The 25,129-nt window shown below is 41.7% G+C and overlaps 1 protein-coding gene across 1 annotated transcript in view; it reads right to left on the bottom strand.

The window, feature by feature from the left end:
* Positions 1-25,129, bottom strand: part of frem2a (FRAS1 related extracellular matrix 2a) — a gene marked incomplete at both ends in the record, with an annotated part of 78,878 nt that overhangs the window by 5,766 nt on the left and 47,983 nt on the right. Inside the window, 11 exons of the mRNA XM_083890170.1 lie at positions 2,290-2,621; positions 3,012-3,143; positions 4,776-5,079; positions 5,908-6,066; positions 6,389-6,519; positions 8,162-8,344; positions 8,512-8,676; positions 8,957-9,154; positions 12,624-12,833; positions 12,927-13,076; positions 23,333-23,584. Of these exons, the coding sequence (XP_083746296.1) occupies positions 2,290-2,621; positions 3,012-3,143; positions 4,776-5,079; positions 5,908-6,066; positions 6,389-6,519; positions 8,162-8,344; positions 8,512-8,676; positions 8,957-9,154; positions 12,624-12,833; positions 12,927-13,076; positions 23,333-23,584 (2,216 nt within the window). The remainder of the gene's footprint in view (positions 1-2,289; positions 2,622-3,011; positions 3,144-4,775; positions 5,080-5,907; positions 6,067-6,388; positions 6,520-8,161; positions 8,345-8,511; positions 8,677-8,956; positions 9,155-12,623; positions 12,834-12,926; positions 13,077-23,332; positions 23,585-25,129) is intronic.

The raw sequence follows: 25,129 nt of genomic DNA, 5'->3' as shown, positions 1-25,129 counted from the left end.
CTCCATATAATGAAAAGCATATTGTCAAAAAGTAAACGAGTTAAAGGTGGATGTGTAAATGAATTATCCAACAGGACCTGTGTTTGTTGACTTGTGGAGCTGCAGGCTTTTGTAGCCCGAGTGACAGTGATGGCCCTTAATGAGGTGAACTTGATGTGTTGTGGATGACGGGCACCGTGGGTAACTATGAATGCAAGCACTTCTCGCTGTGACTGAGGACAAGTAAATTAATTTCTTATTTGTTCTCCCTGCCGACGTCTCCCTCTCTCGCCCACACACACACACACACACACTGGAATCTGATCAGCAACAAGAAGCCCACAGATCAAAGGCCCGAAGCAACACAAAAGAGCAGCAGGGCACGAGCGAGGGAGCAGGGCTCTGTTTCCTGATGCACAACAACAACAAGAAACACTGCAACTCTACACTACACAACAACAGGAACAAAAAAAACAGTTGCAACATCTGCTGCAATGATGCAACGACAATAGGCTGCAACAATAGCAGCAGCAGCAAAAAAAAAAAAAAACAACAATTGGAAGTTTGTTAGCGACACACTAACAGCTGACAATAACAGAAATTGTCTGACATCCGCTGAGACACCACTGTCAAACCGGCCAGCTGGTAAATGAAAAACCGAGCAAAGCTGCCTGATATAATCTAAGTCATAAGTGCGCCCTTGACCTCACGAGCATGTTGGAGCGCTCCAGAAACAAATTCAAATAAGTGCCTGTTTTTTTTTTCCCTTTAACAATTTCTTTCTACTTTAAACATTTCTACACTTTTCTGCCCCATGTTGAGAGCTGTGGTGCGAGGATTAGGGCGGTGAGTGGCAGGCTGGCAGCCCTTTGTTTGAGCGCACCTATGAGCACATGCACAATATGAACTGTCAATCACATGGTGGGATACAGAGCTAAACACACACACATGTCCTTTTAAGGACTTGCAATGACTTCTATTCATTTGGAGAGCTGAATTAAAGCCTTTTCCCCCTATCTAACCGACTCAAATCTTAGCTCTAAATGTAACCAACCAGAAAAGGTGGTAACAAACACACACGCACACGCACACACACGTTTGCACAGCATTTGCATTCCCTAGCTCCTTACCCAAACCTTAACCATCACAATTAAATGCCTTACCCTAAAGGCCACATTATACTTCTACAACTGCGTAACCACGGAGACCCCTCTAGCCTTCATAGTTCTCCGTCGTGGTGCCGGATACGCACTGCAATTCCCCCCCGATCAGTAGGGGTCGCTATGCAAGGTTGTTGTGCTTCTGGCTACAGTGAGCAATGGCGTCCGAGAGAGAAAGACTGTTGTTGTTGTTGTTGTTGTTGCAGCGGAATAACATTGAAACAGTGGCCGTTTCTCACCTGAAATAAATATTTTTCTGTCCCGGAGCATAGTTTTAAGACCATTTGAGTCGAGAAATTAGCCATTTAGAGTCTAAAAAATGTGGTTTGTGTATTAAAGGTGCCATATGCTAGAATGTGGCCAAAAACAGTTACTACATTCAAATTCAAAATACCGAGGTCTTTTGGTTTTCGTTTTCTGATGCAACCCGTGGTTGCTCAGCAGCTGAAACTCTACTGACTGCAATGATTGGTAGACAGCAGTAGGTGGCGCCACATGCCAAAACATGATTTCAAAACATAAACATGATTTGCAGTCTGCAAATTTTTTTTTTTAATGCAAATATTTTGGCTGTACTGTTGTTGGTGAGTTCAGTTAGTTATATGAACATTATTCCTGAGTCTCTGTGACATATTAGGAGGATTTTATGACCAGTTGCTTTAGATTTATTACAAAGTGCACCGTTAAGATATGACGTATTTATAGTTTGGCAGCGACGTTGTCGGCGGCGATCAGCTCCTCCTCTGTGGACGCTCGGTGCGCACAGTGGCCGGCACAGAGCAGCGTTATCTCAGCCTGTCCCGTCTCCTTTGTCCCTTGACGGAGTGACGGACACTTAAAAAAAACATTTCGTGCAGCCGGAGACGACGGCGAGGCTCTCCGACGACGTAGAGGGGTCTCCGTAACTTACGTAGAGCAGTTGACGCAGGAGTATACATTGGGCTTAACCCTAACACCAAGTCTTAACCCTGATCAGCCAAAAAGTCCTCATTCCATTAGGTTTATGTTTTCTCGTCCTCACAAAGAAACCCATACAAGAACACATACAATACAATACATACTGACAGCTGAGTAGACTCAAACCCCAGCATCTACTGTATGTGTTGTGGACAGAATACACCCATAAGCGCACATAAATCCAGACACACACCTGTCCATCACTGCCTATGGTGCCTCCGCAGTCCGTGAGCAGCTCGGACATGTGGTAGTAGCTGTTGAACTCCCACAGGCAGGCCTCCAGGTTGAGGTTTCTGTAGAAGCGCAGCGTGCCGTTCCCCCGCAGAGAGCCGCTGAACTGATACGGCGCGGCGTCTCCCATGCTCTCGGGGCTGCGCGTCAACGCGGTGATGAAGCTGTGGCCCGTGGTGACCTCGTTGTAGTCCAGCAAGTTGGAGCATCGGTGGTTTCCCACCCGCGTTCCGTCAGGGCTGAGAGTGAGGTCAAAGTTGGTGAGGGGGCGAGTGGAGATGACCGGGAGCATGCCTGCAAGACAAAAAAAAAAAGGCTTGATGTGATCCCAAGTGCCTGGAAGTATTTTTGATAAACAAAATGATAATTTCGGGAACTTAGAGGAAAGAGATAGTTCAGCGATGAGGGGGAAGAGGGATGCAAAGTGAAGCAGGGGAGCTAGAGGAAAAGAAGAGGAGGGAAACCTGGAGGAGACAAGGCAGAAGGAAACTGATTAAAAATCATGAAGGGAATATTAAGTACAGTGAGCGCGCCGGAGGGCTCCTACAGTGAGGTTCGATACAAAACATTTGAGATCAATATTCTGGCTGCTTTGCTCCTGAGGTTTTCCAAAATGTGAATATCGCACGCACACTTTATTTCACTTCATCCGCGGTACAAGCCCTGCCTCCAGCTCTGACCTACCATCGATGTGAGGCATGGTGACGGTCACTTTGATGAGGTTGGGGTGTTTGGGGTCGTCCGTGCCGGTGTAGCGTAGCTTGGCGGAGAACGGCTCGGCGCCAACTGTCCCCATCTTGCGCGGTTGGCACATACCTTCATGTGACCGAAGAGACGAGAGGTGAGAGAATCCAAGGCTGGATACTACAGATAAGCACTTACTGAAGTATATCTGTTAAAACACTGTCTTCCAACCTGCCTGATCTATTAGTGAGTCAGGTTGTGATTTCCATATTTCTAAGAATATCTTGCGAACATTCTTGCTTTCAGTAAAAGTAACATGGCAACTGAAATGTCTGAGAGGAGAGAGAGCGCTCTGACCCTTCTTGCTTGAAAGAGCAAACAAGAATGCTTTATTTCGGGCTACTGTAAGAGTTTCTCTGTTTATTCTACTGTACAGTACACTGTGTTTATCTTCTAATAATCTATAAAGACAGTTTAGGCCACTGAACTCAACAACTGCGCTTCCGTACAAAGATATTTTACTTCTGTGTTTCAGAGTGAAATGCTGCACTTTTAAATTCTGCTATATTTATTTGACACTATTATATATGACTATTTTGCAGATAAACCTTTAAAATCCTCAGCATATGATGATGTTTTACCAGGAAGAAATTAAATAACGGTGTATAAATTAAATATATAGCTGAATATAACTGAATATATATATATACATATATATATGTATATATATATATCAATAAAAAGTATATATACATATACATATATATATATATATATATATATATATATATATATATATATATACATATATATATATACATATATATATATATATATATATATATATATATATATACATATATATATAAAATTATGTTATATATAATCATGTTAATCGTGACAGTGTTATACCTATGAAATAAATAATGAATTTTACTTCATAGCAGTATACATATATATCGATATATATATCAATCAATAAAATGTATATATAAAATAATAATAATAATCATGTTATATATAATAATGTTAATCGTGTCCATTTTATATATATAAAATAAAGAACTCATTTGATTTCTCTCTCTATATATAGTAATATATAAAATATAGCAATATATATGTATACATATACATATATCTATATATACATATATCAATAAAATGTATACATATATATATATACAGTATATAGCAATAATATTTTTTAATATTTATACATAATAATCATGTTATATAAAATAATGTTAATCGTGACAGTTTTATATCTATAAAATAAATAATTAATTTTATTTCTATATAAAGGGCAATTTTTGTAGCAATATATATATACATGTACATATATATAAAAACATTGTGAATGCAGCCATTTTTGTTGATAATAGATCAAATATTGAAGCGTGTTTATAATATATTGAAGTGTTTTCTGTTGTTTTTGTGGAAGACCTTTATACATCTCCATCTTTATACATCATTCATTTATGAAATAAGTCAATATGTAAGCACTACTCGACGACCTCTGTTAAGCTGAACCACCTCCTGACATTATTATGATTATTTACAAAAAAAAAAAAGGCTCATTCTGGGGGGAACGAAACAACATCAACACATACAATCAAGTGATTGTACGCTTAGTGATATATCTAATTAAACCTCAAACTTCCAATTTCTGCCAAATCAAAACACTATTTCACCCAAAGTTTACACTCTGAAGGTTTAAGTAGATATCACTCGTTTAAATGGAGCTTTCAAGCAAGGTGTCCTCACCTTCCTCCTGGTTGATGGTGACAATAGGGCTGCTGAGCTCTAAACCTTCATCCCCGTTAGAATTAACAGCTCTGGCAGCGCACTGCACCCTGGAGCCTGCCTGGAAGTAGACCGAGTCCAGTGTGATCATCTTGGAGGAGGTGAAGAAGGTGTCGAAGTCCACCTCCCTCATGGGACTGGTGACGCCATCGGGGCCAGCTGGAGCGCTGATGAGCCAGCGGTAGCGGGTCAGCGTGTTGTTGATTTGTTCGCTGACACAGATAGAACCCGTCTTGTCGTAGTCTGGGTATTTAGTGTTGCAAGCCTGGAGGGAGGATAAGGAAAATGGATTGGGCGAGTGTGCAGGGGCAGCAGAGAGATGGGGGAGATACGGCAGGAACCGAATACAAATGAGCGACTTTTGCCAAGAAAATTTTCTTTTTTTTTAAAATGCATATAATTGGAAATAAAAAAAACATGGGATGGAGCCAAAAGCGTTCCGATGTCCTTTTATACATGTTGTCTTTTTGCCCACAACACAGGGAAACAAACACACAGGGGCTCCAGTCACACCGAAGAGGCAAATAACCAGGAAAATCCATTTAAGAGCCAGTAGTCAAGAGTGGAGGGGATCTCCTGTGTATAAGAGCACAGAGTCACTGGCCTACTAAACTGTGTCGTGTGCCTTTTAAGGACAGACCCTGGAAGGACATTTTAACTTTGGCTCAAGAAAAGTATGGATCCTCAGGGTTTACAATGCGCCCTCCAATATCAGGAGTCTGAAATAGATCTCATTACCATGTTGCGATCACAGATTATGCTCCAAATTTACAGTCTATACACGGATTTCGCCACTTTAAATCAAAACTGTAGTGTGTAACTTTTGAACGTAAACAGATCGTGTGTCGCCTGGTGACATTACCGTGCTGCACGTGACGTGATTTCTTATCTATATCGAGAGAGAATGAGTAAGTGAACACACCAAGAACACTCCTGCTCAGAAAACACATTTTAAAGGAGTCTGATGTCCCCGCCTCCCCCTGCGCTGCTGCTGTATACACACAAACGCTCCAGACAAAGATGAATTGATGTGTACGGTTCGTGTTTTCCGAGCCGTTTGTGTCCCCGAATACAGTTTGTCACTTTGACTCACTGTGACACAGATGACGGGGTAGCCAGCTGGTGGGCGGAGGTTGTCCGGCGTTCGGGCGACGACGTCATAATGGAGGAGAGACACCACGTGAGGCAACGAGGGGAAGGTGACATCCGCCATGCTGTTGGTCTCCTCGATGTAAACGATGACTTTAGTCATCTGTTTGAGGGGAAAAACAGAGGCTTATGCGACCGATACACACCAACATGCTTCATCTTTTCTTCTGCTTCCTATTCTGCTTTCTGTTTCTTGGATGATCTATTATTTATTGTGGGAAGTTTCCATCACTCTGCAGCAACTCCAGTAAAGTGCTGTTGTTGTCTGGGCAGGAATAACCTTGTAAAAGAGATCCCTGCTTTCAGTGGGACTGACCCCGATAAACCCCGATGTTTTCTGTCTCGTCATTTGTTTATCAAAACAACAACAACGACAACAACAAAAAAAACAGTTCTGTTTGGATTTTTGTGCGATCATTCCTGACCTGAGTTTCCGCCACCATGTTTTCATCCGGCTTCAGGTGAAGAGTGAAGGCCTCCCTCATTTCTCGGACGCCGTCAAACAGCACCTCCACCTCCACCACGTGCTCCTTGTCACCCTCTTTGAACTCAATGTCTGGACACACACACACACACACACACAAGTGCAAATAATAGAGCTTTACATGAGAAATAATGCTTCACTGAGAAAATACTGTCCAAAATGAGACATTTAACCTCAAATGATTCAGAGCCGCTCGGGGATTTGCGCTATTTGAACAGCGGGCAACGCAGGTGTGATTTGAATTGAATCGCATAAATATTTCAAGCCTTGATTAAACTAAGAAAGGTTCAGTGAGGAAAGACTTCACTACTGCTGACGGGGCATGAAAAATGCTGGGATTAAATATAATAAAAAAATGACGTGACCCTCCACTGGACTGTTGAAGAAATAACTGTCGCCACATTTAGGATGAAATTAGAAATCAACGACCCTTGCCCAAATAAATCGATATGCCCACTTTCATTAAAACGAATATACGAAGCGTTGTTTCACACTTGACAAAACGTGTCGTCTCGGCTGCTACAAATCCGTCAGGTGAAAAGGATCAGGACGTCTGCGAAGGAAAGACGTGAAGCTAGACGTTTTTTAAACGGGAACCAGTGAGATTATCAAAAGTCAAGGTTGTATAAAGGACGGAAAGATTGTCTGAGAACAAACTCCAGTTTAATTCTTGAGATTCAGGATTTGACTCGTGTGTCCCACAGACTTCCATTCAAATAAGTTTGAATGGGGGCGGAAACACCCCCTGGTGGCTAAGTGCTGTTCCCAGGGCCGGCCCAAGGCTCCATGGGGCCCTAAGCAAAATTAGATTTTGGGGCCCTCTGTTACCTTGCAAACTTAAGATATTAAGGTCTGAAAATCTAAAAATGTGCACAATCTTTGGGGGGGATTCAAAATACACTCCTGTAATACAAAGATTTGACTTTTATATGTAAAAAACCACAGCATTAAATAAAATAAACAAATAAATATCAAACAAATACTTAAAGGTGCCATATGTAAGAATGTGGCCAAAAACGGTTACTACATTCAAAATTTTAGCTTTCGTTTTCTGACGTAACTGGCAACCCGTGGTTCCTCGGCAGCTGAGACTCTACGTACTGCAATGATTGGTAGACAGTGGTAGGTGGCGCCACATGCCAAAACATGATTTCAAAACATAAACATGATTTGCAGTCTGCAAAAAAAAAAAGAAATATGCAAATATTTTGTCTGTACTGTTGTTGTTGGTGAGTTCAGTTTGTTATATGAACATTATTCCTGAGTCTCTGTGACATATTAGGAGGATTTTATGGCCAGTTGCTTTAGATTTATTACATAATGCACCTTTAAACAATAATGTAAATCAACAGAGGCACTCGGAACAAGGTAATAAAAATGGTTTATAAATAAAATATAAAGTTAAATAATCACATCTGACAACTACGTAAAAACTGTGAAAAAGCTTTGGTAAAAATGGGCAGAAAAATTCTAAATAAACTACAGCAATCCAAACTGTTTTTTTTCTTTTTTTTTTAAAGTTAATTGCTCTTGGGGGCCCTCTAGTGGTCATGTGGCCCTAAGCAGCGGCTTAGTTCACTTATGCCTTGGGCCGGCCTTGGCTGTTCCTGTCCTACTTACAAGGCCTTTTTAATGCTAATCGACACCCCTACAGTATACTGCATATACTGTGCCTTTCACCATGTCACACTGGTTATTTCTTTATAATTCTTACCTTGAGACACAGGGTAGTAATCCTCTCCTGAGACGGCCGACCCGTCCTTGGTGTGAACGCGAACCAGCGACACTTTCGATGCGTCACCCACTCGCACCACGGGAATCCTCACAGTCGCCACAGCGCCGACCTCTTTGGGTTCACTGACGCTGAACTTGTTTCCCGAAAAACGAATGATCGGCTCTGGAAAGATCGGGATGTGGTTGCAATTAAATGCTGACAATTGCGTGGAAAACAAAACAACTTTAACCAAACGATGACTGCAGTCATGGTACGTTTCATTGATCGTGACCATAAATGTCATTTCAGACTCCCCTCCACCACTGCGCGCCCTTTTCCACTTCACTTACTGTCAGCTGTGTCCTTGATTTTCACCACTGTCTCATTCAGAGCTCCCACTGATGCCCCAAACGGTGAGTCGCTCATCGGGTTGCTCAAGACCAACCGCAGCTCTTCTCCTTCTTCGTAGAGCGTGTCATCCACGAGTGACACAATGCAAGGCTTCTCCACTTCACCTGGAGTTCAATTACAGTAAAAACTTTTTTTTATTGGAATAGCTATTTCCCTATTTGCTCAGCTGTCAAAATGAATCTAATGAAAAAAAAAACGTAATAAAATGCCAGCTCAGTAGGTAAGGTGTGAGAAAAAAAACCCCCCTGAAAACTCCTGGAGGAGCTGTTTCGTTAATTAAAAGGGTGTCAACTCTCAAGACAAGATACTGTTAAAAAAAAAAGAAGAAGAAGAGAAGAAGACAGAGATGAAATGTGTGATGTGCATGGGTGATAACTGACGTACCTGGCAAGAAAGTGATGATAGATGTGTCTGTGTTGGGCCGTTCGTCAAAGTCAGCGGCGACCTGCGCCGAGCCCTGACGGGTAAAACAGCGCACGGTGGATTTGTGCCTGATGTCGCCGCTGCGGGAAACCGCGGCGCTGATCTGTCCGTCACTCTCCTCTCCAGAGTAAAGCGGCGCACGGAATTGGACCTTGGGCACTGTCAGTCAACGGGGGACAGTTCAATCACATGATATCAAGAAAGTCCTCACCGAACATAAAACAGGAACATTTATTGTTATTACACCAAACTACTATACCAACATTTATCCTGTGTCCTCAATTTTCACAGCGAAATGTTGGACCAAGAAGGCTTTGATAGTGAATTTTTGTCCAAATGTTGCTCACAGTGCCTCCTGCTGGACCATGTGGTAATTACACCAGATGGTCTGATGCACTTTTAGGCTGTATATTTCGAAGGTTCATGTTTGAACTTGCAAAAAGTGATGCTTTAATCTTTGACAGAGTTCTACCATGACATTACTCTGTGTGCAGCGTCCTTCTAAAGAAAGCTAACATGTTAGCGCGTAGATTTGTTCTTTACTTTCCTGTCTACGACGTAGAACCCTGAAATACTTCCAAACATTATTTTCAGATGCTCTGGTGTCGCGTCCTCCATCTTCACAGGACAATGATGGACCAAGGCTTTCAAAGTGGATTTAAGGCCAAACTTTGCTCACAGTGCCTCCTGCTGGACCGTGTGGCAATTACACCAGACGGCCTGTGCACTTTTAGGCTGTATATTTTGAAAATGAACAGGTTTTGAAGGTTCATGTTTGAACTTGCAAAAAGTGATGGTGATAATCTTTGACAGAGTTCTACCATGACATTACTCTGTGTGCAGCGTCCTTCTAAAGAATGCTAAAATGTTAGCACGTAGCATGCATTTGTTCTGTACATTCCCGTCGATGATGTAGAACCTGAAATAATCCACACAAGATGACGGTTTCTTCTCTGTAGACAAATACTGCGTTAACGTACTCAAGTACAAAATTCACGTATCTGTACTTTACTTTGTTATTTATATTTCTCGCAACATTTACTTTTACTACACTACATTTCCTCTAAGTATCTTTGTTAGTAAAGCTCTCTATTTATATAGAGCCTTTCTGGAGTTTTTACCCATTTGCACATCTCAACATGGGGTTAAGTGTCTTGCTCATGGACACATAGATGAGCTGAGTCCAGGATTTGAACCCACAGACTTTTACTTCAAAACCTAAGTACCTTTTATATCATAAAATTACTTTTCATATCCTAAAGTATAGTAAATATCATATACTTTAAGACTTTTACTTACGTAATACTACTACTCTTAGAAATATAAGTGCTTAAGATTCTTCGGCTTGTCCTCATAGGAGAACCCTTTTTGGCTCCAGGTAGAACCTTTTTTTTTTTTTATAAAGGTTCCACATGGAAACCTTTTGGAGGGTTCCACCAAGAACCCTTTTAAAACCCTTTTAAATTAATCTTTTTAAGGGTTCTAGATCAAAATGGCTCTTACTGGACCCAATAGTGTTACCAAGAACCCTTGAAAAACCCTTTCTCTGGGAAAGGGTTTTTCAGAAGCAAATGGTTCCAGGTAGAACCCCAACCCTTGTAGAAGGAAACTTTTGGAACCCTTATTTCTAAGAGTGTATAAACACCAACTTCTACCAAAGTCATTTTCTGGTAAAATGCTTATAGTTTTACTCAAGTATCCAGTATTTCAGTACTTATAAAAGACCACACTTGTGGTAGGCGGTTAGATACCGAACTTTATTCATATATTGCAGTACGTTGGACATGAAAAAAGGAATAAAACATAATCAGACGAGCTCTGTGAGGATCACACACTGGGAGACTCTTGTTAACATTACTCAGCACTTTAGTTTTTAATTTGAAAATGCTAATATTTGGCAGTAAGCATTTAACAGAGCGTGCCGCCACTGCTCGCTGGCACCGTAAATCACCAGAGCAAATTCAAATTCAAGGGGCTTCAAAGAGGTTCAGCACATTCTGTGTGAAATTCACTGAAGTGGTGTAAAAAATAAATGCAAGGAAAATTCCATTTGAACGTTTCTCTCTTTAATAAATATTGGCCAATATTACATTACTGAGTTTACACAATTTGTTCTCAAGATATTGACAAATATAGTCACGGGTAAAAACTTGTTTGACACCTAATCAATAAACTATTGTTTTTTTTTTTTTTTTTTAATGACAATGGGTTACTTTTATAAACGTGTGAATAGCAGCATTAACAGGAGAACATGAGGATTCACACCTCGTCACACACCTCCAATATCTCCAAGTGAGTGATTTGCTTATATGTAGAGGTGTCTGCCTTTGTCTTCCTCTGTCTCTTTCACACACACACACACACACACACACACACACACACACACACACACACACACACACACACACACACACACACACACACACACGCACACACACACGCACACACACACGCACACACACACACGCGCACACACACACCCCCCCCCCCCCACACACACACACACCCACACACACACACACTTATTGACCGGTCTGTCACAGTCTGACTGGCCGTCAGGAGATTTCCCGCTGAGTTGGTGGGCCAGTGGGCCGTCGACACACTCATACATTTTTTACCATCCGCAGCAGGCAGGCAGACCTCAGCACAACACCTGCTTCTCTGTGCAGCGTCTAAGTTAGTTCTGTAGCAAAAACCTTGGCAGAAATAACAACCCATTGGCATGCTGTGTGGTTAGTGTGTGCAGTTTGTTAACAGGTATCCCTATTCTCTGTGGTCAAAACCCCCCACTAAAAAAAAGTTTGATCCGCATTCAATCCTGGGTCAAATGATCCTGCTTCGACTCTGATTGGGCTCAATGGGACAGAAGTGAATAAACCTGTTATTTCCTCTTTGTTTGCTGTGTTTCTGGCAGCCATAATCGTTCCTGTGTCATTTCCTGCGCAAGACGAGGATGCACATTCATTTACTTGCTGTAAACATTTTGCCAATAGTCATGGGTGTTTGGGACAGCGCTCAATATTTTTGACTGAGAGATATGATTCATGATTCTACGGATATGATTCCACATGTACACAAAAAAATAATAACATAAATAAATAAAACAGCATGAATTATGTGACAAAAGTCAGAATTCTAGGATTAAATTCAGATTTTTTTGTCCTTTCCTACACATCCCTTCCTTGAGGGACATAGAAAAAAAGTACCTCGCCCAAAGGGGTAACCACAGGCGCTGCAGCAGGTGCAGCCGCACCGGGGGCCTGTGCCGATGAGGCGGTCCTGGGATTTATAATTTATGCTGTGCTACGATGTTTGTGTTCCACCCCTCTATAATAATGCATGGGTGAAGGGAGTGAGAGATTGGGGGCAACACCAAAAGTGGAAACTCCACCGCACCAAGGACGTGCGTAAAGATATACATATTTATAGTAAAAACAAGGCATCATGTGGTGTGGTTTATGCAGATTGTCTATCGATCAGTTTTTGTATGGTGCAGTTTTAATTATCCCTTTGACCTCTCCTCTCTACTTTTCCACATTGTTGCTTTATATAGGAAACCGTCATATCTAAAATGCCCTACAGAAACCCAATCCACGCCACTGTCAATAAAACAAGGAAAATCACTTACGGTCAGACACCGAGTCGTTGATGAAGACTATGGCTTTCCCAGGTTCTCCCAGAATGCCGTGCACGGGCATACGCAGGACCAGCTCGAAGCTCTCGGTCCCCTCCAGCTCCGGCTGCCCGAGGTCGTCCAAGATGAACACCCTGAGCGTCTGCACGCTGACACCCGGGGCAAAGTCCAGGTTACGACTGATGCCCACGTAGTCGATACCAGCTAAAGAAGGAAGACAAAATTATGATATAAAAGTTGTATACGTAAATTCATTCGTTTCTAATCAGAAACACATGCATGGCTCCCTGAGCTTACCCTCAGCAGAGACCGGCTCTGCCTTCCGAGAGCGCACGGTGACTGTTCCAGTCTTTGACAGGTCAGTTCCCGTCCTCCAGACTTTCACCTCCACATATCCATCACTCTCGTCCACATGATACTGCGATTCTCCAAAGTAGAACACTGGAGCTGTGGAGCCACAAAGAAAACTCTTTTTTTTAAAAGGAGAACTTTCTGCTGGAGATAGATTATTTTGCCCTTGTACTATTTGGTGAGCTTGTCCTTGTTGTTTGTTTGACTGTTTGACATCGTGCCATGAACGTCCAATAGTTATTGGTACATTATGTAATAAATCTAAAGCAACTGGCCGTAAAATCCTCCTAATATATCACAGAGACTCAGGAATAATGTTCCATAATTCATAATCTTTTGCAGACTGCAAATCATGTTTATGTTTTGAAATCATGTTTTGGCATGTGGCGCCACCTACCGCCGTCTACCAATCATTGCAGTCAGTAGAGTCTCAGCTGCCGAGCAACCACGGGTTGCCAGTTAGGTTAGAAAACGAAACCTAAAAGACCTCTGTATTTTGAATTTGAGTGTAGTAACTGTTTTTGGCCACATTCTTACATATGGCACCTTTAATTACATCATAAATCCCTTTTTTTAAATCAATGCATGAATGGTCACAGGTGAATTGGCCTTTTTTTTTACTTTTCTGTAAGTTTTCTCATCGTAACTCAAACCCGAAGACCACCATCTTTATCTGGACTGTTTAGCATCAAATATGAGCCAACTTCCAGTTTTTTCAACATTTCCTTAAAGGTGCCATATGTAAGAATGTGGCCAAAAACAGTTACTACATTCAAATTCAAAAATACCGAGGTCTTTTAGGTTTCGTTTTTATGACGTAACTGGCAACCAGTGGTTGCTCGGCAGCTGAGACTCTACTGACTGCATTGATTGGTAGACGGTGGTAGGTGGCGCCACATGCCAAAAACATGATTTCAAAACATAACATTTTGTTTTTAATGCAAATATTTTGTCTGTACTGTTGTTGTTGGTGAGTTCAGTTTGTTATATGAACATTATTCCTGAGTCTCTGTGACATATTAGGAGGATTTTATGGCCAGTTGCTTTAGATTTATTACATAATGCACCTTTAAAGTTATGGACCAAATGGTTAATGGATTAAAATAAAAATAATCAACAGATTCATTGACGATGAAAATAATCATTATTTGCAGCCTGAATAAAGAAGTTCTGAATTCTACATAGTAATTTGAAAAGGTGTAGGCTTCTCTTTGACTTTTTGCTCAGTCGTAATGTGACTTGTCTTATCGTATTACTCATGCACCTGCTGTAACCACCAGCACTCTGACATGATTTATTTGTAAAAAAAAAAAAAACAGCTGGGGTCAAACAGCGACAGCAGCCCATTAGACTGAGGTTAAACAGCGGGGAGGTTTGACCTTTCATCATCTCCTCCGACCTCATTCTGATCATTCCTCTGACAGAAACCACTAAGTCCTTGAATGAGGACAGCAATGAAAAGCAAGGCCCCTATGTGTGTGTGTGTGTGTGTGTGTGTGTGTGCGTGTGTGTGTGTGTGTGTGTGTGTGTGGCATAGTGAGACAGTGAGTCGGAGTGGAAAAAAAAGAAAAAGAAAAAAGAAAGGCCCCCCTAGACTGCTCAAAGACTTGTTTGAACCGGCATTGTTTCCTGAGGCAGCAAAGCAGAAGCAGTAATGCGTATTTGACGGCTTCATCTCTCAAAGTTCCCGTTTCTAAACGCCACCATCTCTCGCTCTCCAACTCTCGCTCGTCTCGTATAGTCTGGCACATGATCCAAAAATAGCACGCGCATTAGAATTCTTTGTGTCACGATCAAACGCCGAAGCAGACAGCGGTCCAGATTGAGGATGTTTTTCTAATATATATGAACTTTCATATTTTATTCAACTGGGCCAGATAACGGAATCTAATCCTTGTGTACATAATGAAGCGAGCGAGGGGAAATAGCCGCAGTGACATGGGGGACTTTCTCAGTCTGGGAATCTTCTAATAAAGTGGAGACACAAAGCACCTGTGTTTCTCTTGTATGTGTTCTTTGTCTTCACACAGCAAAAAAAAAATAAAATGAGTGGGTTAAACACACCTGACTGAATAGAAAGGTTAACAGCGTGGGGGGGCCTGGCAAAGCTGTGTTACTGTATCATGCTCCGGCATGCCTCAGCTGTAGCACTGTAAACATGTCACATATCTGTAAACATTACCCGTGAGCACCGCATTCCTTTTGTGTGCGCTCCGCTCGCTTTACCGTCTGCTTCCTCTACGACAAACTCTTAACGCCACTGGGGGAGGGAGTCGAGTGACAAGCGGTGAGTGAGAACCCGCATCCTCTCTCCCCTCTGGGGCCACACTTTTCCAGTTAGCACTCTGAAGTGTGCGCGAGGGCTGGGTGGCGTAAAGACAAATTGTGATAATTACGGCGGCGCGGATGTCTGTAATCGCACGCCGCCGCACCTTTAAACACCGTTTATAGAGCGTTCTCAGCTGCGCTCTGAAGAAGGGCCCCCTGCTTTCTGCAGGAGATCATAAACTCATGCCCCGCGAGCGTTCAACTTAAACGTGCTTTATTATTTACACATTTTGAGTCACAAAAAAGATCGAAGATATCCGTTTTTTTTCCATTCCATAATACATTTTCAGCATGAAAGTCATTCAAGTGAATCGGGGAGTGTCTTATAGACCCAGTTTCCCCGTCCGCCCTGCTGCCTCACATATATTATACTGTTAGTAATCTATCTTTGTTAAGCGGAACACCGCCTATGTTGTTTTCCCTTATCTGTTGTTATTGTTATTTTTATTTTTTTCCTTGTTCCCTCCATGTAATTGTGCTTCTTTCCAGGAAACCTGCCTGGGGACAGCGGTGGCTATACACAAATTAGAAATAAGGAAATACATAAAAATGACGGGAGGCTTTGCCAAATCAACAACTACTGCCTCCACTGTGAAGGAAAACAGAGAGTAAAAAAGACATGCAACGGTGTTAAAGATGGTGCGATCACATCCAATCATCTGCCACATATAAAAGTGCATCTGTTCAGCTCAGGACAGAGGGCCGTGATCCCAAAATCATACCGTTTTAATTCCCCCGGAATAAAATATAACAATAGATCATTTTTTCAAGCAATCCTGTCGACTGCAGCTTAAAGAAAATGTAAATTTGAACGTCTGTCATCTGCATTTAGTTAGTTTTTTAGGCCTTTAAAATACATTGATAAAATAAAACAGAGGAAGTCAACATGTCTTGTATGCATACTAGAAAACATGTGCAGTATATTATTAAAATGGTGAGGGTCACATCAGCATAATGGTTACCCTCAAAGGGCCAGATGTAACTGTCATACAGAAGAACTTAATGTAACCAAATAAAATATAAAATAAAGGTAACTACTCCGTAACATATTGCTAAATAACTTTCTGTATTTATTACTTATTCAATTTCACTCGTCGCATGATGCATATACAATGATACACTGCGATCTAGTGGCGGTGCCGTCACTTTGCGGGTAACACAATCACCATGCATTGTGGGAAATGTGGTTTATGGTCAACGCACGCCTTAAAGCAGCATAGACCTATTTTAAAACCAATTAATTAATTTTTCAACCAGTGTGCCGTGAGAGATCGTCAGGTGTGCCGTGGGAAATTATCCAATTTCACCTAATTGGTCTTTTTTAAAACAAATAATTAATTATCTGCAAATAATATGGATATATATATATTCAAGATACCTTGATAAGAATGTTAATAAAAATTGTTAATATAGGCTACAGAGTATCATTTTTTAAACATTTCTGTTTGGTGGTGTGCCTTGTGATTTTTTCAATGAAAAAAATGTACCTTGGCTCAACCTCAAAAAAGGTTGAAAAACACTGCAGTAGATGATGAATGAATGAATGTATTAAAACCACATGTGCTGTAAATACACTCTTAGAAAGAAAAGTGCTAAGTAGAACCATACAGTTCTTTCGGCTTGTCCTCATAGGAGAACCCTTTTTGGCTCCTTCTTTATAAAGGTTCTACCTGGAACCCTTTTGCATGGTTCCACCTTTTCAAGCCCTTTATTCAGGAAAGGGGTTTTAAAGGGTTCGATGGATCAAAAGGTTTCTTAGTGGAACCATTAGTGTTACCTAGAACCCTTGCAAAAACCCTTGTTTTTCAGAAGCAAATGGTTCCAGGTAGACCAGGGGTTCTCAAAGTTTTGATACCCGAGGGCCAATTTAGGAACCCAACGTTGGACTGAGGGCCCGCCAAAGGAAAAAAAAAGGGGAAAAAAACAGAAATAAATCCCATTTGTACTAATTTTAATGACCAGATTGCAGTTCTACAGTTTAGAGTAAATATAATGTAATTTAACCGTTAATATAATAACTCTTTATAATTACCCAGTATTAGGGGCCATTGTTCTTACCTTCTAATTACAGGTTAATACCATGTAACACATTTCTGTTACCATATATTTACTGGGTAAATAGCTAGTAATTGGGGGCTGTAGCTACCTGCTTATTACCAGCTTATAACCCAATAATACACACAAATTCACCATATAGAAACCAGGTAAATACCCAGTATTTTTGTTTACACTTATTGGGAGGACCTGTTTGGAACCCTTATTTCTAAGAGTGTATTTAAAGACTGGGGACTGTGATCATATGCAATGGTGCTCAAGGGGTAAAGTGGGTTGTTCACTAATGGGAAGGTCACTGGATCAATTCCTGGCTTCTGTACAGTCCACATGTCAAAGTCTCCTTGAGGAGATACGCTGAACCACACATTGCCCTCGATGATGTAACATTGATGTGCAAATGTGACCTGCAGCGCGAAGTACTTTGAGTGATTGCTAAGGCGAGGGAGGTGTACCCATTCCATTTAGACTGACAACTGGTGACACAAAAATCCTTGTGTTTCCGAGTCTGCTGCAATCCACTCTGTAAAGGTGGAAAATAAATAACCCCACGTTTTATTCACAGCAAGGGCAATAACGCGAGTACTTCTGCTGCTCTGGGACTGTGATCAACATCAAGTCCGCCCTAACATTGATACGAAGGACTGCGTTGCCAAAAGAAATACTCAGAGCTCATCTACAATTCCACAAACTCAGCTGTGGCCATATGTACCTGAGAGAGAGCGAGAAAGAGAAAGAGCCTGAGTGTCCTCTCTTCTTGGCAGGGTACAAGGAGATGACAACACTCACTTCGAGTCAGAGTGTGCAGCCATGCAGAGCGCGGCACACAGGGAGACAGGTACTGTAGAGTTTAATCTGATAAAGTACTAAATCTAGCAGACACCCTTGGGCCTTTTTTCCCTTTGCTAAAGTGAGAGAAAAACTGTATGTGTGCTGGAGAGAGAGAGAGAGAGAGGTGGTGGTGTTAGTGGGGAAATGGATGGAAGGCGAACAGCAGACTGAACTTGACTTTGACCTGGGGGACGGGAAAAATGGGGCTAGGGAGATCAGCGGCGGTCACACTTAGAGTTGCTCAAGTGCTTTTCTTGAAACTTTACCTTTGATGCACTTTGACATCTGACCCGTCACTTTTTTATATCCCAAATGTTGGGTATTTGTTCAAATTCGTTGGGTTCGGCGAGATTTAAATTCAAAATATACAGACTGGAAGTGCATCGGACCAAAATTAAGACAGGGATGGTAACAAATGGCAACCGATCACCTCCAACCAGGCTCCTGCTGGATGATACCAGCTGTCAATCTCACTAGTTGCTGCAATACATCATGTATTATACTTTACTATTTTACATAATTTTTCATCAAACAGACCATTTAGACCATTTACTCCTCAGGAAAATGTTTACTGATGCTAAAAATGCATGCATTAAATAAAGCTCTTATTTGCTGTGACTATTTATTATATTCTCATTTACTGATTAGCTTCAGGAGTCTATGGCCCCATCCCAATACCTCCCCCGTAACCCTACATTTTTGCCCTAACCCTAAATTTTGCGCGTTCACTTGTAGGGGGGAGCAAGGGGGAGTATGATTTTGCTCTTATAATCAACCCTCAAAATGTAGTGAGCTCTGATGCGGGCTTAAAACGGAGTGGAAGATGAAATTACCCATGATGCTTAGCGAATTCAGCGAGCCGGCTAATTTTTTTCACAAATAAGCATGCTACAATGTCGAAATGTGTTGGAATTGAGCTTTGAACACTAATGTCAGAAAATAACTGACGATTTATGAAAGCAGCTAGCTAACTTGCTAGCTAGCGGCTATTTGCCGAGTGCTTCGAGAGAGTATGCCGATCATGACGGGCAAACTCTCTCGAAGCACTCGGCAAATAGCCGCTAGCTAGCTCTACTACATCTGGGTAGTGTTGTCAGTGTTTTTGATATGTGTACCGGTGTTCACTTGAACACGAATACCCTGGACTTCTCAGATTTCACATTCGTGATATAGCGTTTACGAGGACGGAGAAAAAAACGAAAAACAAACACAACCAACGCAACACAACAGCTGGATCCGCCAGCATTTTTTCCTTAAAGAAAATAGTAGCACGCTCCACTGGTAGAATTGTCAACATGTGACGTAGGTTAGCACGTTTGTTAGGTTAACTAAGCTAATTTGCAAATAGTGGTGTCCCAATTCCATAGGGAAGCCACTTCCCTCAACGAGGGGAATTTACGGTTGAGGGCACTCCAAATCAAGTGGAAATGTTAAGGGGGAGGTATTGGGACGGGGCCTAAGTCTACTTTTTATGGTCTATGGGTGTTATGTTGTTTTGCTGTGAAAATGGATAACATCAGCAACCTGAGCAGAAAAGTGGCGTGGAAGTATGACGCAAATATTTTGTATAACTGAACTTAACGCATTGAGGGCAAGCAGCACAACAAGAGTTCAACCTTTAGTAACAATAACGCTGTATATAAGCATCACTATAGGACACAGGCACATCGTGCACATGCATCTTGCAGCCACGTATACGAGCAAACAGAGCGTTGCAGCTCCTGTCTCACTATTTTCCCTGCGGAGATTTGAGAGTGTTGAACTGGGCGTGAGGGAGGCTGCAGTGTTTCAGCGGCTGGGTGCAGGTAGTGGAGCACGAGCAGACGCCGCTTTATCCTCCGAGAGGCTAAAAATGACACATCATCTCTCGCGGGGGGAGCTGGTGCTTTTCACAAACACATTTCCATGCCTTTGAACTGAGCACGAGTCTTCTGACAATTTACTAACAATCAGACAGTGTCTCTTGCTTTCTTTGTTAACTAGCCCCCAGATGCCTACACACACACTTAAGGTCTGCATTATAAGTCCTCATTGTTTTATTTATCAAAGTCAACAGTGTGGCTACATCATCAAGGACAATATTTGTCGCGATAGAAGCCATTTATGGAAAAAACTGAAGAGAGCCTCTCCAGATGATGACTGAAAATCATTTTTTTCCTTTTTTGTCCGGTTGTTTACCTTGTGTGACACCACTTCTGTTGTACCGTCTCTCTCTCTCTCTGGAGCACTATTTCCATTTTGAGGGAGAAGCAGAACAGAACATGTCTGACTAAATAAAAGCTTTCCACGTAACTCCTGTCCTTGCTCGACATGAGCACGTTTGAACAACGCTTTTGCTCTATATTTATCCACGACGGCTGCTAAATGCAGATGCTAATTTCCTGCTCGCGAACATGAGGATGAAAAAAAATAATTGATGCGCATATGCGTCGCTACATCTCATTTGTTGATGATCTTTAAATACCGAGTCACTTTGATAGAAACTAACATGAGGGCAGTTTTTTCTGCATTCGTCCTGCTGGATGGCGGATCAATAAGTCTGAACTTGTAGGCCTACAGAGTGTAAAAAATACATTTTGTCACAGCACATAATACAGTATATGGATGGCTCCGAGTTAGATTGCTCCACGCTATGTGACCAAAGTTTATTACACCACAGCGCTCTTCATCCCTCATCTTTTGAAAAGAGGAAAGTATGACTTCTAGTGTAATAATCTATAGCATGGCATTTAACAAAAAAACCTTGAGCAGAGACATTCACTCTCTCTCCCGAGTCTATAAAGTAAATCAATGCAGAATAGTGAGGTGCTGGAGAAAGAGCCTGGAGATTGGAATAGGTATTTCCCAGCAGGCTCGTCTGTCCCAAGATAAGTCTCCTGCACATTTCTCTGGCTTTTAAGATGTAATCTATTTTGTCCACACAACGCTGATGAAACCAGACAAGGGACATGTGTGATAATGATGCAGTCCCACTGGACCCCCAACGTGACTTTGTGTAATTAAAAAGTGTCTGAATGACAGCAAAATAGGAGTTTTATTCCATCTCGTCTCCCAGCGAGAGCAAAGCTGGTGTCCGGGTGTTCTCAGGACTCTTATCCTAACATGGATCAACACGAAGCGACTTTGTAAACAAGCTTAATTAAGAGAACTCCTGCGATATAAAGGCTCTGCAGCACTGTGCCTTCATATATTCATGTGTTCTTTAACCTTAAAGAGACACACACACAATCGCTATGCAGAAATGAATTGAATTCAACCTATTTTGGAGAAAGGAATGTATTATTCTTTCATTTTTTTTTTTTGTACAAAGTTCACAATGATCTCTCATCCGTGTGATTTGGGTACATCACTTTCAAAAATAATCGAAAAAAGTTTATTCAGGGCTCCGTTTTAAAGTTGTCTCTGTGAAGTTGTTCCAACTTTCGCAGAAAGATCACTGGAAAGCGTAAGAGAGAAAAGAAAAAGGCTGCGTCTCCAGTCGTGCATTTCTATCGTCATGTGCTCGATCACAACCGGCATTACTATGTAAATAATATGGTGAACTTTACAGAGATCGGCTTAAGAGTTCGACAGAGTTGGAGCCAACTCTTATCGCAACCTGATGCAGTTAAAATAAACTATTTTCCTGATGTGTGATTATTATACTGTATATAATCCCCACACTCTTTATTTTTGTGGGGATTCGTTAGTAGTGGCGGGCACGTTAATGGCGTCAACGTTAACGTACGTTAACACACAACGCGTTTCCACGTGCGTGACGTCATGTTAAAGTGTCACGGCACCGGAGTCCAGGCACCGTTTACCAGTTAGCTCCGTTAGATCCTTTAGCGCATTTAGCGTTAGCCTACAGTGGAACTGGAGCGGTCTGTTTATTAAACGAAAAGAGCAGCCCTACAAATAACCAGCGTACCTGTGTACTGCGTATGTGTGCCTCTCTTTTTTAAGTTTAGCGTTACTTTAGAGACTCATTTTAACAATCACGTGGAGTCACGTAAGCATGACGTCACACGCGTCTTTTTCTGGTCAGTCGTAATGGAAACGCGTCATGCGCTAACGTGCACTATTAGTGACATCTAATGGTGAAACTGTAGAATGCATGAACAGGACTCCTCTGCTAACGGCTCCCTTTATCCAAGTGCATCAGGGAACGATTGGCGCTTTTCCACGACACAGTTCTCGTACGACTTAACTCGGCTCGACTCGACCCAGTTTGGTGTCAGTCGCGTCATCTACCATTACTTCAGTACCGCCTCCGTGTGGACGCCATAGCACGGCTGCATGAAAATCACGACACAAACTCGCGACGAGCAAATCAGTTCATTATAACGATTTGTTCACCGAATCGTTCAGTACTTCCTGCGTGACCTGGTTGTGATTCGGCTCACGATCACCAGCGTTCCGGAGTGCTGTTGCTAAATACACCAGACTGCTCTGTTAAATATTGAGATTTTAGAAATCTCCCTGCTAAATGTTGGGAGATTCAGGATTTTTTATGTCTACCCAGTCAGTGGCCGGCAGTCTGTAGAGGTCACATTTTGGTAACGGCTCAGCTCGCTTGGAGCCTCGCCAGAGCAGGTACAAAACACTATTTCACAACACACCACTCTTCCACTTTCTCTGCTATTTTCTCCTTCTTCTGATATTGGTAATAGATCATGTCTGTGTGGGTGGAGCTGTTAGTCTTTGTTAGCTTTTCCACAAAAGCCATTTCAAAACCACGAAGCAAGATCTTTGCCTAAAGTAGAAATAAAAGACTTGGCTACAAAACCCAAAAGGTTTCTTTGTTTTAAAGCAATTATATACATATGTATGCATGGTCTATTGCTTTTCCAGGTTGGTGTAGTGGTTAGCACGCTTGCCTTTACTGCAAGAAGACACAGGTTCAAGCCCTGGTTGGAACAAAGGCCTTTCTGCATGGAGTTTGCATGCACTTCCTGGTTTTCTCCAGCTTCCTCCCACAGTCCAGAAACATTCAATATGGGGATTAGGTCAATTGGACACTAAATTGACCGTAGTGCAACCCTCATGTGGAGGATAAAGTGGTAGAAAAAGGATGGATATTCCTTTTCTACCAAATGTTACACACTTAACCTTTCAAGTCAACCAAACGTTGTGATTGCAATTTTTGATGAATGCCTTACCGTCATCCATATCCTCCAAGATCTTGACTTTGGTGGTGGGGTAGTGCAGTCCCAGGCGGCCCCCGACAGGCAGCGACAGAGTGACATTGAAGCTCTCTTCTCCCTCATACAGCGAGTCGTCGATGATCACCACGCGACAGTGCTTCTCCCTCTCGTCCTTGTCGAAGCGAAGGACGCTGCCGTGCTCCTCTGGACGGGAGATGTAGTCCGAGTAGGACAGGACGGCGGTGGGGATGGTTCCTGAGGCAGAACCTTCAGGAAAACACACCAGCACCAGAAACAGAAGCAGCATCTGTTATTTTGTGAATAGCGAGTCATGAGTTTTCTATACTTTTCTATAATGTGTGTGGTGTTATTTTCATATCCATATTTAGCAGATTTTTATGTGGAAAGTGATCATCAATTTAAAAAAAATTATTGAATGGACTGAAAGTAACAATACAGGCAGCCTTTGTCATCCATCATCAATAAGATGTTTTTACCCTTTCAGATTGTTGAAATGCAAAATGCTCAAGAGACAATTGTGGCTTGAAAAGGTGAAACTTTGCCCTTGTAATTTCAGTGAAGGTCATCAAGGAAGTCATTATGTGAGTCATAACATGAGAACACAAAGGGAACAGATGACCTGCACATGTAAACCCTGTGACATTGAACAGAAGTATATTGATTACTCGGTATCATTACGTTAAATAACATTGTCAAAGTTTGTTCAAAGTAAAGTGAAGCAGAGAGATTGCGGTTCCTTTTGTGACCAACACATTCTCCAGTGGGAGGATTATTGAAGAGTGAACATGTGAGTTTTCCATGTTTTTACCTGCTGCTCCTATTCTTTTATCCTTTTTTTTGCAGTCTGTCTTATAAATGGTACACGGCTTGTAAAATCTTCTCAACTTTTTTTTTCCCAAAAAACACTCATTGTGTATTTATCCCAGTATGATTCATAAAGTTGAATTGAGTTGATTATCTTGTTTTTTGTCAAATTCCATTCCACGCGGGTTTAAATGCGCGAGGAGAACACATTGTCATTCTAATCAGATGGAAATAAATAACTGAAAATTGCTTTTATTATCATGGCAAAGTGAGCGAAGTGGCGCTTTTGTAGAGTTCATATTGAAGCACACTACTGATCTGAAGAGATTACTGTAAAACATGGATGGGGCACAGTTGAACAGCGAACTGTGATACTACGGAGCTCAAGCTGCTTCTTATTATTTGTGGAAAATGTAAATGGGATGTGAAGTGCGACTCCCGCGGTGCACTGCTGTGCACGTTGCATTTATATAAAATAATATAGCAGCATTAAACGGACTTACAGTAAATTGACTCTCGCAGTTTCTCAGAATCCTTTTAATTGCCGGACCCCTGAACAACGGTTAAATCTGAGTAATGGCGCAATTGCATCTGTTAGGTTCGTCTACACAGCCGTAAAACTATACGATGTTTCATTAGAGGAAACCTTATCGCTGTGTTGTGTGCACCGTTTTAAAATATAAACAAATGTCTGCTCCATTCAAACCATGGTAAAATCATCTTGCACAGTCTATCAGCGCAACACGACTCTCTGTGTGTTTCTCAGTGTAGCTGTGCTTTAAAATCTCATGTCGCCTGGAGACATTTAGCCTGTACACAGGAAGTGATTCTTTTTATGTTGCTCGTAAAGTAAGTGCCTTTTTGGTCATACAATCTTACTACTTTTGCATAAAACCTGATGATTTAGCAGTTTAAAAAGCTTCTTGCTTTAGTTATTTTTGCACCCACACCAATTTGATTTGAACCAACAACAGCCTTCTGATTCTG

Source organism: Microchirus variegatus (assembly GCF_963457635.1).
Source record: "Microchirus variegatus genome assembly, chromosome: 5".
NCBI classification, from domain to species: Eukaryota; Metazoa; Chordata; class Actinopteri; order Pleuronectiformes; family Soleidae; genus Microchirus; species Microchirus variegatus.
This window is presented reverse-complemented; position numbering and strand designations above follow the sequence as displayed.